Here is an 18,650-nt window from a genome sequence, read left to right as displayed (position 1 = left end):
CCCATCAACCTAGGAATGAGTTAATAAACTGTGGTATATGTGTACCATGAGATACTATTCAGCCATAAAAAGATGAAGACTTTACATCTGTTCTATTAACCTGGATGGAGTTGAAACACATTCTTCTTAGTGAAGTAACACAAGAATGGAGAAGCAAGTATTCCATGTGCTCAATAGTAGCCAGTAGATGATTTAATCCATGCCCACATAGGAGAAAAATCCAATTCAATTCAAGTTGCGGGGGAGGAATTGGTGTGCTCCCACTTAATGGGCACAATGTCAGAGTATATGGCATACCTTTGGGGTACAGGACACAACTACAAGAGGAACTTTACCTAACAAACTCAAATATTGTGACCTGGTTGGTTGTACTCTCACACTAACCTGAAATTTAAAAAAAGAAAGAAATACCTATGATATTTTATGTTTATCACACTTTTAAGTTTATACTATGAATATGCAGTCTTTGTCCTGCCATCAGCTCTATTAGACACTCCTGATTACTTTCTCTCAGTTGTCTTTTATAGAGTTTGTTCTCTATGTAGAAATACAAAAATTGCATCCCAAAGGACTCAATTTGTTTAGGTTTCTGTGCTAATAGAGGCATCCCTCTGCAAAACATTGCTTTGCCTCTCAGAAGGAAGAGGATAACTTGAAGCTATGCTTAGATGAAAGTGGAGGAGGAAGGAGATGGGTTTATTGTTAGAGACAATTTTGATTTTGGCTGAAGATCAAAGAGCACAGATTTTGTTTTACATATGTGGTTATACAGGGAAGTTTCTGATCAATTGTATTGACTATTTAAAATGCCATCATTACAGTTTCTCTTGCATTTATATAGTCTATTTCTTTTGTATCTTTGATACTTTTTATTTATTATGCTTTTTCTTCCCTGGAGGTCATTTTAAGCCCAATTTTTGAGTGTGTGTGTGTGTGTGTGTGTGTGTTTGTATGTGTGTGTATGAATAGCATATAAACATAAAAGATACTTTATGTATTTCTTCTTTTGAGCTAGGACAAATTCTTTTTATTTTACTTTTTGTGTTTTTATCTGACTCATCTAGGTTCCTCTACATACTGGAGCTGGTTTCTACTCTTTGTGATTTTTAAGCTGCTTTATATGGTTTCCAACAGTTACTGTTTTGGATTTTCCTGATTTAGAGCCATGTTTTTCAAACTGCAACAAAGCACTCAAGGGCACTGTAGCAGCCTCACAGGGCACTACAAAATATTACACATATTCAAGGGAAACACGTTGATGTTACACTTTACAAATTATTACAGTGAAGTTATTGGGACCTATTTAATAAGCAAAACTTAGACTTTTTTTCTACATAGGAGATACCATGAAACAATTGAGACATTGAGGGTACTGTGAACCAAAAAAGTGTGAGACTCTGATTTAGAGTAATATGAGTGTAATTTAAGTTAGATAAAAGTGTTACCTCTCCTTCTTTCAATAAATGTTGACTCTCATTTTGTAAGAGGAAAAAAATTCATATAAACCTATTATTCAGGGCCCAGGTAATGTTCAGAATTTTAAAATGAGACTTATGTACTTCCAGTTAAGGAACTAGAGGTTTTGAAGAATAGGTAAATTTCTCTTTCGTATCTGTATTCTTCTTGATATATACTCCTGAACATGTTTCATTTCTCCATCTCTGTTAGTTCAGTGTAACATTAGTGGATGATTAAGCAAAAAAAAAAAAAAAAAAGAAGAAGAAGAAGAAGAATGAAAGGAAGGAAAAAAGAAAGTATATTTCAGGCTCGGCGCCTATAGCTCAACCGGCTAAGGCGCCAGCCACGTACACCTAAGGTGGCGGGTTTGGGTCCCCAGCCCGACCCGCCAAACAACAATGGCGGCTGCAAACAAAAAATAGCCGGGCGTTGTGGCGGGCGCCTGTGGTCCCAGCTACTTGGGAGGCAGTGGCAGGAGACTCGCTTGAGCCCTGGAGATGGAGGTTGCTGTGAGCTGTAATGCCACGGCACTCTATCCAGGGGGACAGCTTGAGGCTCTGTCTCAAAAAAAAAAAAAAGAAAGTATATTTCACAAGTTCCTGAGAGTAGTTTCTTCTTGCAGTAAGCAAGTTTGGGTAATAATCTATACTATTCTGTTTATTAATAACACAATTTTCAATTTTTTCCGCTTTTTAACTTTTTTTCCCCAAATTATTTTAATGAACGTATCACACAGATTGCCTTGGCCTCTTTAAAAAGTTGGACATTTCTAGATTGTTTCTAGATTGTTTCTGTGGATTTCTGTGTTTTCAAGAATGATACAATACAAGCATAATATGCACTTTAAAATATAGCAAGTCCAGGGCAGCGCCTGTGGCTCAAAGGAGTAGGGCGCCAGCCCTACATGCCAGAGGTGGCAGGTTCAAACCCAGCCCCAGCAAAACTACAAAAAAAACAAAAAAAAAAAGAAAGAAAGAAAAAAATATATATAGTAAGTTCATTCTAAAATAGCAGTTTTAAATTGTTTTTGAAGAGAAATTATTTGAAAAAACATAATGCAATCTTTAAGCCAGTACTAATACCTGACTAAACTAGAATTGCTCTCAATGTTCTGGATAAAGGAGAAGCAAATGCTTACATATTCACAGATAGCCTTTTAATTTCTTCACCAGTTCTATGGTGTCTATCTAACACATTTATTACCACTAAGAGATCAAGTCATATTATTAGTGAATTAACAGAATGTGCATCAAAGATTTTAGACTTGCATTTTATAGAAATTATACCAAAAAATAATGACTAACACTTGTACTGCAGCTTTTAAAGGACACATACACTGTAATGAAGCAGAGGCGTCCAAAAATGAAGTGGAGGAAAACTAAAGTTAATTGGGTTTTGTGTGTGTGTATGTGATTCAAAGTAGACTTGAATGAAATTAAGGTGTAAAAGACATAAAGGTTGAATCTTATAGCTTAATTTGTTTCTCTTTGACTTAGGAGTTATCATCCAAAAGCTACTTTCAGAGTGAAGTGAAAGATTACAGATGGAAACTTTAGTTTAGATAATTGAAAGCAGTTTACTCAATACCATTTATTTCACTTTAAAGAAACATCTAATTAGTTTTTAAGAAACATTTCCAATGAAAGACATTTTCTGTGTAGTACAACGTACTATTATTGGTTGAAACTTCGAAGATCCTTTCGCATATGATTCCTAGATGTTTTTAATAATACAATCTGCTGTAACAAGTGATGAGTTTAAAAAGAATAAAGATTTTCATTGATCTTTGTTCATTATTATTTCCTAATTTTCACTTTGCTTTTTGAAAAATAAAATATTTACAGGACTAGACAATGTATCACTACATTAATCTTAACATTCCCCTATTCACTCACCCACAAGATAGTCCCCTCCTTAAAGGTCATTTTCCAAGTTGGGAAGGAAGAGTACCCTTTCACACATGGAATTAGTTGTGCCAAGCCTTGTAGCAGGGCAACTGTGAACATTACAGCTCCTGAAATGCTATACTTCACTTGGCTTAGTTCTCATATACTCTTGAGACTGAAGGCACTCTTCTGTGCAAACTCATGTTTGTGGTAGGTTCACACTTCTAGAAGCTAATGTGTTTATTCATTTATTTGTACTTGATATTAATGATTTTAATTTGTTTTTTCCTTAAGCTTATGGCTTCCCCTGTAAAGTCCACTTTAAATTTCTTTAAGTATCTATGCATTTTCAGTATAATTTAAGCTTCTAACTTTTTGTAAAATATCTTAATACGAAGAGTTATTTTGATAATCTTGACCTTTTTTACTGTTTGCTTGTCCATAGTGTGGGTTGCATTTTCTCTGATGTTAAGATTTATAGCTAAGAGCAAAATATCTCTGCTGACCCAAAACATTCCCCCTAAATGCTGTTTTTCTTTCTTTTTCATCATTTCTATTGTTTTAGTGATTATATTATTGTGTAACATGTCTGGATACATAGTCACACACTAAAAAACTTGGGTAGGACTAAAACCAAAGTTTAAGTGCATTCCTATTGTATTAATAATCTATGCATCACAGGTCATGTTTCACCTCACACAAATTCTGTTCAAAATAGCATTTTTAACAATCAAAACATTATGTATCTTTATAAGGGAGTATGCATAAAATCCTTTGGGGGAGAAAACAAAGCCTTGGATAGTGGTAAGCATCATCATCTCATCTTTACCAGACCTCATGATATTACTATTTTCCTTTCTACGTAAAGAAATGAAGATTTTCGCTTAAAAGATATACAACTTGTTTATAATTGTGTCTTTGTTTTAATTCAAATCTGAAATATTTACTCTTTGGTTCTGAGAAAGGAATTTTATATATGCTTAAAAGGAAAACTCTTGGTAGTAAGTATACCTCATTGTATGGAAGAAGCTCAAGACTTTGTAGTCTCCACATAATTCCTTTAGAGTTTTAAATAAAATACCCAAAAGAAGCTCCTACTAAAGCTCGTGTAAACTACTTTGTATAATATGATTAAATTCTTTTTGTTAGGAAACTTGCCTTCCATAAAGTCCTATTTCTAGTTAGTGTCTTGATGTGTCCATCTTCTTTGACGCGTACCTCATAGTGGTAAGAACTCTGGTGCTGAAACAAGACTACAAAACCAAATGTGAGGTAACAGATGCCTGTTTTCTAGAATTCTTATTCAGTAGACTATAGGGAAAAAGCATATATGGAAGGAAGAGAGAAGTGGTGAAAAATAATGCTGAATGATTAAAATATGGAAGGAGAGAAGAGAGAAAATTTTTATGGAATTTTGGATTCCAGAGTGCCATTAGAAATGAGCTAACTTGATTGTCTCATTTTACAAAAGAGAATAAAAACTTCCTTTAGGTCATTTAAACTACCTAAAACTCAAAAGGAGGTAACTAAATGTGGCAGAAACTGGGGTAAGGAAAAACATAAGAAGGAGATAAAGTGAAACGGGGGTGATATTGCAGTCATTTCACTATGAAAATTATTTTTTAAACTTTTTTTTTTTTTTGGCGGGGGCTGGGTTTGAACCCACCACCTCTGGCATATGGGACCAGCACCCTACCCTTTTGAGCCATAGGCACTGCCCATGAAAAGAGTTTTTAAGACCAAAGAGTAGAGTCTCTGGGTAAGAGACAGCAAAATAATAAAATGGGGACTGTAAAACTAAAACTATTAGAACTAAAAATGCACTCTTTTATTAGATGAGGTATACTCCATCATGGAATATAATTATAATGATATCTTACCTTATCTCACCCCTCCCTCACTTTAATGTAATCTCTTTGAGGTCAAGACTGTCTTACTCACTTTCTCCCTTATGACAAAAAACCATGCCTGAGACATAGTAGGGATTCAGTGAGTTAAATTAAATTACACACTTTTTATGGAAGAGATTACCACTAATGTCTAATGAGTAGTAGGAATTTCCTCCAAAGGATATTGTGATTTCAAATTAACTCAGTATTTGTATGCTCCACCCTACCTTACCAGCATAGTTGCTCTAGAAAAATACAGTATTTTTAGAGCCATGTTTTCCTTTTGATCATCTAATGTTTCTTCAGGACATCTAGTTTTGCTTAGGACAGAAGGGAAAGGCAGACAAGGGATATCTTTGAAAGATAAAAACCAGCAGGAGGCTCTTCAGAAGAAGGAACCATGTGGGTGGAATTGATTGGTACCCTGGGTGCCAACTGTTAGATCCAAGGCAGATGGGCTTTGCTCTGCCCTGCAAGTGCTTGTGTCTGGCTAGTAATCACACAGCACAAAAGCCAGATTCCAACAGGCAGATCAGAGAGACTTTTTTTTCCTTGCACTTGGCTGCTATCTGCACTAAAGATTTAGATTAATATTGCTGGCCATATGCTCTGTATATTGTGATTATGTAGTGTTGTCTTGGTTGCTAGCTACTCTGGATGCTATGGTTAAGCAAATTATTGCCTTAGCCACCAGCTATATTTTTAGTACAAGATCTACTTTTTAACTTCCCCCCCCCTTTCTCTTCAGAAAACTATTTCTTCAGTAGTTATGATATGCTGTGCCAGTAGTTAAGTTCTCTAGAGGTTGGTTAGACCATCAATCCCAAGGATACATTTGCGTATATACCGTTCTTTCTTTTCCTTGACTCACTCACATGTGGTTATTTATTGCCCATTTATCGATTGCATGGTCTAGGACTGAAATGATGAGTCTTATGAGAAGGCTGAAAGGTCTTTCTCATGTCTGTAAGCACATGAGACCTCCAGCCTTCTTGGTTTAACACATACTGCCCTTATCTGTTAAATTCAAGTGGTAATTTTTGTGCAGTGCGTGTCCTCTTTCTACTTGTAAAATGGTGAACTGCCCTGAGAAAAGCAATATATTACCAAATATTGTGTTACAAATGAGTTTATAAAATTGTTTAATTCTGGGTGGTGACTTTGGCTCAGTGGGTAGGGTGCTGGCTCCATATACTGAGGGTGGCGGGTTCAAACCTGGCCCTGGCCAAACTGCAACAAAAAAATAGCCGGGTATTATGGTGGGTGCCTGTAGTCGCAGCTACTCCAGAGGCTGAGGCAAGAGAATCCCCTAAGCCCAGGAGTTGGAGGTTGCTGTGAGCTGTGTGACACCATGGCACTCTACTGAGGACGACAAAGTGAGACTCTGTCTCTACCAAAAAAAAAATTATTTAATTCTCTGAAAGAAAGTAAAGATGGGAACATGTGAGAATATTGGGCGGCTTATAAGGGGAGAAGAGAGACTGGGAAGGAGGCAAGAAATGAAAAGAAGATTCAGCCTCTAGAGTCTTTGCTCAGAGTGGGACTGTATAGATTCCTCATTTGGACCATCAGCATCCCTGAGAATAAAAACAGCAGCTGAAGAAGAACCCAGGACTCAGGTGCCATTTGGTGGAGTTCTTGCAGATTTTCCCATGGGTACTTCTTTCTCCCCATTGCGTAAGAGAAGGATCTTAAACTATTGGCGCAAAATTATAGTGTCTGACAATTTTTAACTTACAGATAGAAAGTGAGGGTTGTATTTTCATACCAATGACTATAACATGTGATTCTTTAATACCAAAGAATCAAAAGATAAACAAATTAAAAGTCTCTGAACAGATAAAGCTTTTCCAGAGGATTTAAAGTAAATATGTATTGCCAATGACATCTTTGTACTTAAGTTTTCTAATATGAAGCTATTACTTTTTTTTTAAACATGGAAGAAGGATTGCATTATTAAAAAGACCAAGTATACAGTTTGCCTGCCAGTAGCTTTAGGTGTTTAAGAATAAAATATGTGTAATTACTGCACTCTTAAATTGGGCTGATTAAATTCTGCAGAACATCTGCTTATCTCCAGGGGATATGGATACTAAGCCTCTAGAATTTTATCCTTAATTAGGTGCACACTGACTGGTCATGTGGAAAGTTTGTTTGTTTGTTATAAGCTGTATGTCTTTAGATTTGAAGAATAGTGGTTTTACGTAACTGGATATAATTATTCTTGACAGAGCTTGACATCAACTTCTTAGCAATGTCTTACAGACTACTTTCAAAGAATTTATGTACAAGAGACTTGATCATATAAAAAGAATCTAACGGCTCAGCGCCTATAGCTCAACCGGCTAAGGCGCCAGCCATGTACACCTAAGGTGGCGGGTTCGAATCCCCAGCCCGGACCCGCCAAACAACAATGACGGCTGCAACCAAAAAATAGCCGGGCGTTGTGGCGGGCGCCTGTGGTCCCAGCTACTTGGGAGGCGGAGGCAAGAGACTGGCTTGAGCCCAGGAGTTGGAGGTTGCTGTGAGCTGTAATGCCACGGCACTCTACCCAGGGGGACAGCTTGAGGCTCTGTCTCAAAAAAAAAAAAAAAAAAAAGAATCTAACTACAATCATTTCTCTTGTTGACTTAGTTCATACTATTCCTAGTTGATCTGTATTTTCTACTTTCTAAAGATAAATTGTTACATTTTTCTTAATTTGCAAGTATGTGTTTTAAAATCCATCCATTCAGGTGCATTGGTTTATAGCGTTTCCTGTTACTACTGACTCAGAAAGCAAAAAAATAAATAAATAAATAAAATTCTGTGAACCTGCCAAGTGGGGGAGTAAAAGTCAGAAGGAGATTTGTATGGTGTTGGAGGAAGATAGTACAATGTTGTAGGAAGATTTGGAATAGATTACTGGTATAGTTGATTCTTGAGTGTGAAATACTATGCTGTCCAATGTAACATTCTAGAAGAAAATTAATAAAAGATGAATGCAAGGTAGAATGCATCTTTATAAAATATACAGCTACCTATTCAAAGACTTTTAATTTTTACTTCATAAAAAATATTCTGAAAATATGAAATTGAAATGAACCCTAAAATACTCCAAATTCCTAATTTTTAAAAAGTTTGGAAATTAAGTCAGTTTGTAATTCTTAGTACTTAACCCGATATCCCATAAGTAGCACAATGTCTGTGTTTAATAACTATTATGTGTTGAATGAGTGAATGAATGAATGAATGAATGACCTGCTAAACACATTTAGTTGGCAGTTCTAGTTTGTGTGGGTATATAATTTTAAAGAAATTACTGGATTTCACCGAATAGCAAAATATTTCTGAAAATAAAGATTTAGAACAAAGATATGAGACTGTGGGTATTTTTTATTTTGTTTCTTGTGAGTTTATATGTTTTTCAGATTTTTAACAGTAGGTGTTAAGTAGCAATTTTTCCAAAACATATACATGGATAGAATTTATCTTGAAATAATAATCTTACTCCCTACTAACTCATATCTCATATATAATTCAAACTGCAGAGACCCTGCTTTTGCATTAAAGGCTACTTTTGTTTTTGGTTTTTTTTTTCTTTTTTAAAGACAAAGTCTGATTCTGTCATCCTGGGTGGCATGCCATGTCATCAGAGCTCATAGCAACCTCCAACTCCTGGGCTCAAGGGATTCTCTTACCTCAGCCTCCCAAGTAGCTGGGACTACAGGCACCTGCTATGACGCCCAGCTATTTTTAGAGACCAGGGCTCACTCTGGCTCAGGTTTGTCTCCAACCTGTGAGCTCAGGCAATCTACCTACCTTGGCCTCCCAGAGTGCTAGGATTACAGATACGAGCCACTGTGCCTGGCCCATTATTTTGAAAACGATGTAATTATAGCCAAACATTTTAGGGTTAATTTAAAGAAAGCAGAATTTTATCCTGACCTGAAGAAACTGAATTAATGTTTCAGTAGCCTTGAAAATTTTTACTACTTTCTGAGAAACAACAAAGATATGATATTGAATGCCAATTGTTCCTGTTTCAGGTATAGTCGTATTTGAATGACTTTTAAGAAATAATCATGCTAACCTGTAAAAAAACTGCCCTACCTTCCTGATGGAAGCAAAATCCTGAACCAGGGTATAGATAATCTGAGCCACTGTTGCAGTTGGTAGTTGAATTCTATGACTAATGGTAGAGTTTTCTGTCTAGGTGGACCACATGGATTTAGTTATCTGCCCACTGGAATGACACAATGGGGAGATATCTGATGCATATCGTGGAACATCTGTGAATGGATCACAGCTATGCCTGATGTGAATCATTCTTTCCTCAAAAATCTAAAGTTTAATAGTTAAAAAATTCCAAACTGCTGTCATCGCATAAACTGAGTTGTTTGGCTTATTCTGGGGATTGGGAGAGAAGAATACAATACATACTCTAGGATATTTTGGCAGTCAATTGTTTGGCTATTTTTAAGACCTCTCTCCCAAATTTAGGAAAACCTAAAAACTTGTTGAAGGTGATCAGTAAGAACCTTGGGTTACTGCAAGCAATAAGAAATACTTTCTTCAACTGTTCACTACTGTCATGTAGGCTCTAGGATTTAAGTCTCATGAGGCTGGTGGATTTAATAGTTTTCTCTGTCAGTCTTTAAATTCAGAGGGCTTAGTTAGAGGTGTGTATAACATGATAACTGAGGCACTCCCAGCTACAGAATTTCCAGGACTCTTTAAAGGACCTTAGGGGGAAGCATTTGGTGCCTAGCTCTTTAGGTGACAGTTTCCTTTACTGAATGATCCTTTTTTCACATAGATTTCCCTAATTTGTAATCAGTCTTTTTTTGGGGGGGGGGGTACTGTTACTTAAAACAACTGGAAAAAAAAGAAAAAGAAAAACTGAAGGATTGTGTGGGATTAGCTAGGTGTGAAACTGTGGTTTCCTGGATACTGCTAATGCTGCTTTTACAACTTTTTCTGGGTAACTTGGCCTACCTATTTATAGGAATAGGGTGTCTGAGTGTGTGTGTTTTGGGGGTGGCTTAGTTTATGCTTTTATTTCCATTTCCAGGAGTAACCTGTTAACCTCTGTATGGTCTAAAACATTTGGCATTTTCTTCTAGCCTGTTTCTTTTTGATATCCAGGTGTTACCTATCTTTGCTTCTCTTGATTCCATGACACTGAAGAGAGAAAATGATTATACTTTAAATCTGTTCACCAGGGATGTCTATGAATAAGAGTGTGTGTTTGTGTATGTCTTTGTATTTTGTGAAATGTGAGCTAGTTGTGGTGGCTATCTTTGCTAATAAGTAATAAACATATTTAATATTTTATAAATTTTAAAATGATAATACGTTTAGCTGTGGTAAACAAGTTACATAGACAAATTTTTAAGAATGAGATAAGTATTTTATAAGTTAATATTTGAATGAATTGTGTGTGTGTATTTCTTTGACAATGGTATAACCAACAGGAGGCCAACCCTATTAGGTCACACAGACTAGTTGGGTACAGTCCAAGAGAAACCCACTGCAATCTTTAAATTCTAAACAATCAGTGGGCTTTTACAGAGATAAGTATAGAAATGGAAGAACAAAACAAATGTGTATATGTGATGTGTTCCTAACAAAGACTGATGGGGTTGATGGGGTTTGTCCTACAGAAATGTCAAGAAGCATATTTGTCCCTGTCGTTTCGTTTTTAAATAAATATACAATCATTGTTTTGCATTGAAACTTATATATTTTATCTGATGTTATTTTGGGGGAATTAAAGTTTGTTTTTATAAGGAAAGCATGAAGAAAAATGTATAAGTGGGAACACTAATTGTTTAAGATTACCAATAGCTTCTTTTTTGTACTTGGAAATAGTTAATGTTTCTAAATGTGAGAACAATAATTCTGACTAAAATTTCAGTGTAATGACCAGGACTTCTCTCCTTTTTAGAGAAGCAGTCAAGTGTGGAACAGATAAAGACAGCTGCGATTCAGAGAGGTTGATTCCCCACAGAGGAAAGCTGTGCATACCTAACTTAATTGGAAGGTAAACTTCTCTTCAATTAATGATGTCCTCCTTTTCTCAAGGTGTCCAAAGACAGGAGGTGGTCTGTAAAAGGTTGGATGACAACTCCATTGTCCAGAACAATTACTGTGACCCTGACAGTAAGCCACCTGAAAATCAAAGAGCCTGCAACACTGAGCCCTGCCCACCCGAGTAAGTAAGGGAAAGAAGTGAGAATTATTTGCTTCAGATAAAGAGGAAAACATTCTGTATTCATATTTAGAACATATTCATATGGTAAGAATAAATTAAGCTGAGAAAAAGGTAGAAAACATCTTAGAGGGTAGAATTTTGATGTCCTTTTCACTGAGCAAAGTTCCTATTTATCTATAGGTTTCAGTTATTAACTCCTTTAAAACAGGAACTTCAGTGAATTTGGTCCTGGAACAATGTTGGAAATTATTATATTTCATCAACTCTAAGGCACATATCTTTTCACATTTTAATATCTCTGAAATTGAGATTTATCTTGCTATTGGTGGTAAGATAGTGTCTTACAATAATATTATGATCAACATTTTCCCCTTTCCTGATGGTACGTAAAATAATTGTGTCCTAGACTTAATAAAATGCAGTGATTTGTTGCACTCCTTGTTTTTTCCATATATTTACCCTGACTTCCTAGAGATTTTCCAAATGTTTTAGAAACATTCTGGAATGGAATATCAGAGCTTTAATTTGATGACTCAGTTTGAAGTTCTGCCCTCATAAGTCCCATCTTCTGAGTATTGGACATAAGCAGACAGGTGTACTTCAGTCTCTTGTGTTGACTAATGCAGCAATTATAACTCACTATAAAGGGAGGCACAAGGGCAGAGCCCATTCACCTTAATGATGATTTAAAAGTGAGACCTGTCGGTAAGGCACAGTTTATAATCCATAAGAGCAGAAATGTTTGGATGAACAAGAGGCAATGATTATGTTAAAGAAAAGAAAAAAAAAACAGACAAAAGATGTTGATTTGATCATGACAATACTGATCTTTGTAGTAATTTTGCCTGATTGACAACTATAAGACAAAATATGTGTGAATGGAATTTCATTCTTGTTTGAGAAATAGGTTAAACTTATCCACCAGATTAGCTAATTATCCCAACACAAAATTGATAAAGTTAAAAGGGCATGCAAACGAATTTATATGTCCCAAGCTTTTTAGAACTGGAGAAAAAGGTTTCACCATGAATTATTTCTCTTTTCTAAAAAATGACCACAGTATAGTCACAAAACCCTGGAACTTAACAATAGATAAAGCATCCAGGTACCTAATATGGCTGAACAAATGTGCATTTCTTAATATCTGTTGCAAAATAATAATCTCATGAACTTTCATTTTCTAAAGTTAGTGTCTGCCTGAACATTTGAATCTTAAAGGTGATGATATTCACTACTAGAGTCTTGAAAAGGTTTCGGGTAATGAGCACAAGAAATGTAGAGTGATAGAAGTTTTTATTCTAAGACTTTATTTTGTATATTTTCTTTTCAAAATGTTATCATCGTATATTCAATTCCTTAAAATCCGGACATGGGAAACTATAGAAATGTGACCTATTATGTCTGTCTATTGCAAAGATATTTTTTTCATATTCCTCTTTATTGCCAATGATTTTTATGAATTTATCTTAAAGGACACTGAAAATTAGGTAAAACAAAATGATGCTCACTGTCCCCGTCCTGGGTTCCCAGTAGCTTCACTATATTTTCATGTGATTGTGAGCCTCCGCTAAAGTTAATTCCCTGACACTCAGGATGTTAAGTATTACGTTTGACATTTGATCAACCTTTCGCGAGATCTGAATGGGCCTGGTCACACCTATTTTATTTTGGCCTAAGTGTTTTTATTTGTTTAAGCTTAAATGCTTAAATGTCCAATGTCCTTAGAGATTTCAGTCATTGGTCATTCTATCCCATAAATTGTGGGTTTGATTATTACATTGGAAGTGGAGTTTCTTTTTTAACAGTTTAAGGATAATTGACATGATTCAAGTTAATTTTCTATCTTCTTTTGTAGTTCCGAAATAAAGTTACTTATTAAAGTTTGTGAGTGGGAGATAGAATTCAAACAAGAAAGATGCAGAGAATATGGGAAAGAGAGAAAATTTGTCTGACAGTTTTCTTTTTTGGAAAGACCTAAATGCCCACATTTAAAATATTGCTTATTATTAGTCCTTTTTTCATAGTTACTTTCGAATTTCTGTTTATTGCTTTTAATTTGAATGATGACAAAGGAAATTTTATTTCTTCAGAATGCTTATTAGATATGCTCCTCAATTTGCAATGAGGTTACATCCTGGAATCCATCATAAGTTTATTTTAGGTTGAGAATGCATTTAATCCACCTAATGAACATCCTAGCTTAGCCTAGCCCACCTTAACATACTCAGACATTAGCCTCCAGTTGGGCAAAATCATCCAGGTCACCCTGGTGACTGGTGACTAGGAGCTAAAAATCACTGCTGCTGCCCAGCATCCCAAGTATTGTACTGCAGCATCGGGCTGGCCTGGGAAAAGATGAAAATTCAAAATTCTTAATATGGTTTCTAGTGAATGTACATTGTTTTGACACCATTGTGAAGTTCAAAAATCATAAGTCAACCCATCATAAGTCAGGGACCATCTGAGATTCCCAGTGGGCATTGGTATTATAGAGATAAAAATCATAGAAAGACTACTGAATTCAATAAGGCTCCTAAGTGTGAAGAAAGAAGAGGGTTTTTTTATGGTAATTATGTGATAGGTAGATAAGCAAAATGAAGGCAATGAAAAAACCCTAAAATACCACCATTAGTATTTTGATGTACATATACTATTTCCAGTCTTTTTTCTATATGTGTACATGTGTATAACAGAAAGGTATTATACTATGTAGATGCTTTTGAGTCAGTTCTCAGTATATATTGAACATTAAATATCTTGAACAAGCTTTAGCAAATATGTCGTTATTTATTTAAATTGGTATTATATTATTGAACAATTTTTATTGTATTCTTGCTTTGATCCCCTACAACACCGCAAACATTAACCATTTTTGCTGGTAAAATTGCTGTCCACAATTGTACCCTAATGCTAAATAAATAGGAATGGAATTTCTGGTTCAAATAAAAACATATTTTAATCTTTGAGGTAATTGTCAAATCACTGTCTGGAGAGATTGCATGAATATACACTCCTACTAAGAGTATGTAAGAATGCTATTTCCAGGTGGTGCCTGTGGCACCAGCCCCATATACCCAGAGGTGGTAGGTTCTAAACCCAGCCCTGGCCAAGAAAAAAAAGGAAGAAAACAAACAAAAAAAAGAATGCTATTTCCAGAACTGAACAACACTGGGCATTATTATTTTACAAACAATCTTTGATTATTTAATAGGTAAAAATACCCTGATACATAATTCCTATTTTATTTATTTTATTTTATCATTCTATTTCTTGGACTGTGATAAGGCTGAACATTTAAAAATTATGTTTAGTGGCCATTTGGACTATTTCTTTTCTACTTCTTATCTTCATGCCCTGTTCTGTTTATTATTTTGTTATCAGTCTATATGAACACTTAGTATATTAAGGATATTAGCTCTTTTTTCTGTTCCAGATATCTTTTCAAGTTTTTCATGTTTTCTGTATTATTTATAGTGTTTTGATTGATTTATTTCTTTCATGAGTATAATGTTTAGAAAGGTCTTCCCTACTCTGAGATTATATTTTCAATGTTTCTTTTCTTATTTTTAATGTAAACTTTATCTGAAAGTTATTTGCCTGATTTGTGGAAGAGATTTATATTTATTTTCAAGTATTATTTTTCCCAAAATCATTCATTTAAAATCCTAAAGAGTATTTTTTATCAGAAAGTATTTTTTTAAATATTGAAATATTTCAAATATCTTTAGTTATATTGAATTTACAGGTACAGTAGAGAAAAACAGAGAACAATAAGATTTGTCTTTCTATTATAGTATAAAGGAAATGACAGGGGACTAGAAAGAATAGACAAAAAGGGAACATTGGCAGGGAAATAATAGTGTTTATTTGTAAGAGTTTCAAGGTTCAGAGGAGGCCTTGCTGGAGAAAGTTAGCATGCTCATAGCAACAGCTCTTTTTTTAGAAAGAGTCTAGTAGTCAAGATAGTGAAGTGACTATATGTGAAAACAGTAGGATCCATGAGATAGGCTTAAATAACTGGAAAAAAGAGAAGGAAAGAGTTGATATTAAAGGATATGATTGATAGGAAGTGGGTAGGGAAGGGCTCCCAGGAGGGAGGGAAGGGACAGCTTTCATAGAGCGGGCAGCTGCAGAAGGGCAGTGAGTCTGCACATTTACCCAGGCAGCATGATCCCTCCCCAAATGGGTCTCTCCCAGCTGGGAGCAAGCCACTTTCTCAAGGGGTGTTTTCTTGAAAGTTTGGGCCAAATATGTGGGTGTTCATTATACACAGGGGCACATTTTACATAGCAAAATGTGGTATTATTTCTGTATGATACTGTAGTTTTTTAAATTGTGAAAACAAGAGAAGTATATTTATTTTAATAATGTTATGACCAAAATTTAAAAAACATTTATTATTCAGCTGCAACATGGAAGGCACTCTACTTTGGGAGAGATAGTTCCTTTTGTCCTAAAGTTAATTTAATTGGGCAAATACCTATAAAATAACGATAGTACAAAACAAAATATGATAGGAATAATAAAAGAGTTATAAGCAAAAATGGCAAAGGAAACTCAGAGTGGGAAGAGATTGATTTTTGTTTAGTGGATAGGTTTTATTTAATGGGGTATCTCTTATGGTTTAATGTTTAACAATTATTTTGAGTCACTGGACCTCACCCACAGACGACTATAATCTGCAATTTTAAGTATAAAAAAATATTCATCAGAGTGGTCTATTAAACTACAAAATTTAAGACCTGGGAAGAATCACAGAAATCATCTAGGCCAACACCCATCATTTTACACATGAGGGCATGAGAATCACCAGTGATGTTTTTCCCCTTATACCAGACATCACTCACTTTGGTAAGTTACAAATCAAATGTCTGGTAGCACTTTAGTACATCTAATTTTGATTGCTTCACTTTCTCAATGCGACAACTTCAGAGATGTTTATTACATTGATTGCTTAAAATTTAGAAAAACCTTGACAGTGAATGTTTAGGGTATAGAGAGTTCTGCTTAAGATTAGTTTCATGTTCCAATTTGCTGAGGAATTAAATTCTTATTGTTATTGTTTTGAAAATGTTTCTAAAAGTTATTTAAAGCATAGGAAAGTTTTAGTATCTTTGTAAATAAACAATACATCATGTAGTTGAATCTCTCTTTGATTAAAGATGTAACTGTCAAACTCTGAAAATTTTTGAAATTTTGCTATGTCATCTTAATAACAAGGGATAAGGATCATACCCTTGCCTCTGGGACAAAGGCTGAGAAATCTCCCTCTTTTAATTCAAATATTTAATATAATTATGTTTTCATTTTCTCTGACATTTCTTTTAAATTATAAAGCAAAAATAATCTGGTTTTACATTGAATTGTTTCTCCAAAAATATTTTGGTTTACCAAAGTTGGGGAATATTTTTATAGTGTCTCTCTTAGTCCCTTCTCTAAATAGAGTTATTGTTTATATATGTAATAATAAGAGACTGAGCTCTAGATCAAATTACAGAGCCACTGCAAACCACTTTTATTTCAGACACTTAAGCATAAATCCCACTGTTCACATGTCAGGTCATGCATATGAAGGCTCTTACGAGGATAAAGACAGTTTGGTTACTGGGAAGAGCTCAGAAAGAACCAGCCCTGGGATTGTTCAGACTATAACAATTCAGCCATTGCTATTCCCAGGAAGAATTTCTATGTCCATATTTTTACCACTGAATCTGGAAGAGGGGAAAAAGAGAAATAGGGAGAAGGTCCTCAGAGTGTCAAATACATGAAGAAGAAAGATGAAGGAAGTAATATGTCTTAAACCAGACAGGAGAATGGAGAAACTGAGACAAGCAGATGCGTTGGTAGGACTGCAAAACCGTTTAAATGACTAGGGTGTGATTTCATCCTTCAGAGAGACCTGGGAAGGGATGATATGATGAGCAATAAGGATGCAACAGGGACCAAGTGTGAAGTCTGAAATCAGAGTTAAAGTCAGAAAGGACACTGGGAGGGTGATTAATACTTTTACTTTCATACATTCCACACTGAAGACTAGAGTGATACATCAAGGCTAAGTTTCTGAGGAGAGACGGTTGGCAATGAAAGAGGGGACAAAAAGTAAAAGGGCAGAGATGGCCCTGACCCCTGTGCAACAAAAAAACAGCAACACCTCCTGAATCACTGCTGGCTCTCCGGGCACCTGTGTTTAATTTGAAGGCCTCCATCCTTCTTACATTATGAGACCTAATGAGATCATGGCTGGAGGTAGTATGACTGCACTTTTTGTGACTGAGCTGTACACATTTCTGTTTTATCCCCTAATCTTAGTGATGAAATCACTGTTGCGAATTGAATCAGATTTTCACTACGTCTGGCATGCAAGTTATTATTCTCTGTACACATTTTCCTCCTTACCAAAAATAGTACTAACAACTTGGGATCATGTTCATCTGTGGAAAACAGAAAGGACAGAATATGAAAATCACTTTAAATCTCCTTTGGAAAATGACAAGAAAGAAATGTTAATGTCTGATTTTTTAAATTCAAGATTCAATTGGCATTCTTTAAATGAATTTTGGCTTGATATTTTGTAGATTTTGACAAAATATGTTTTAAGTTTGAAAAACTGGTTAACTATGATATTTCTAAATGCCAAATTTCCTCTATAAATAAACATAACACAAGTAATAATGAACAAAGGCCATGCGGCTTAGTTGGAGACTAGTCGTCTCCAATGTAGGCTACTAGTACTAGACTTTACTGAGGTATTATCTTCTATATCCAGTGGAGCTGTGCTCACAGAAATAGTGAGAAATTTGTCCTTAAGCTTTTCATATTCTTCTGGGTAGTCTCCCACCCAAAACTGTGAGCATGTCCATTGATTAATTATAAATCATAGCTGCTTAATACATTAATATAATTATGGAGTGAAAAAAATATCTGGTACCCCCATGCTTGTGACCTTGATTATACTATTTGGCAGTATTAACAAAGAAATGCAGTTGAAATAGCATTTGATGGGGAGATCTAGCCCTGGATCCATCATTGCTCTTTTTCATGATTTTGGAGACGTGGCTTTCTAACACTGGGTCTTACTTCTGTAAAACAGAGTACGATATGTAGAACAGAGTAGGCATTCAGAATATCCTTGCTGGCTCGGCGCCTATAGCTCAACCGGCTAAGGCGCCAGCCACGTACACCTAAGGTGGTGCCTTTTTACTTTCTTCCATAAAGACATGA

At 35.3% G+C, this 18,650-nt stretch overlaps 1 protein-coding gene across 1 annotated transcript in view; it reads left to right on the top strand.

The window, feature by feature from the left end:
• The window catches only part of ADAMTS6 (ADAM metallopeptidase with thrombospondin type 1 motif 6), a 366,007-nt gene that overhangs the window by 316,267 nt on the left and 31,090 nt on the right, over positions 1-18,650 (top strand). The window contains exon 21 of the mRNA XM_003785868.1: positions 11,300-11,429. Coding sequence (XP_003785916.1) covers positions 11,300-11,429 — 130 coding nt within the window. The remainder of the gene's footprint in view (positions 1-11,299; positions 11,430-18,650) is intronic.

This window comes from Otolemur garnettii, unplaced genomic scaffold (assembly GCF_000181295.1).
Source record: "Otolemur garnettii isolate 467f Iridium unplaced genomic scaffold, OtoGar3 scaffold00017, whole genome shotgun sequence".
Lineage (NCBI taxonomy): Eukaryota > Metazoa > Chordata > Mammalia > Primates > Galagidae > Otolemur > Otolemur garnettii.
Note: the sequence above shows the minus strand (reverse complement) of the source record. Positions and strands in the feature narration are given on the sequence as shown.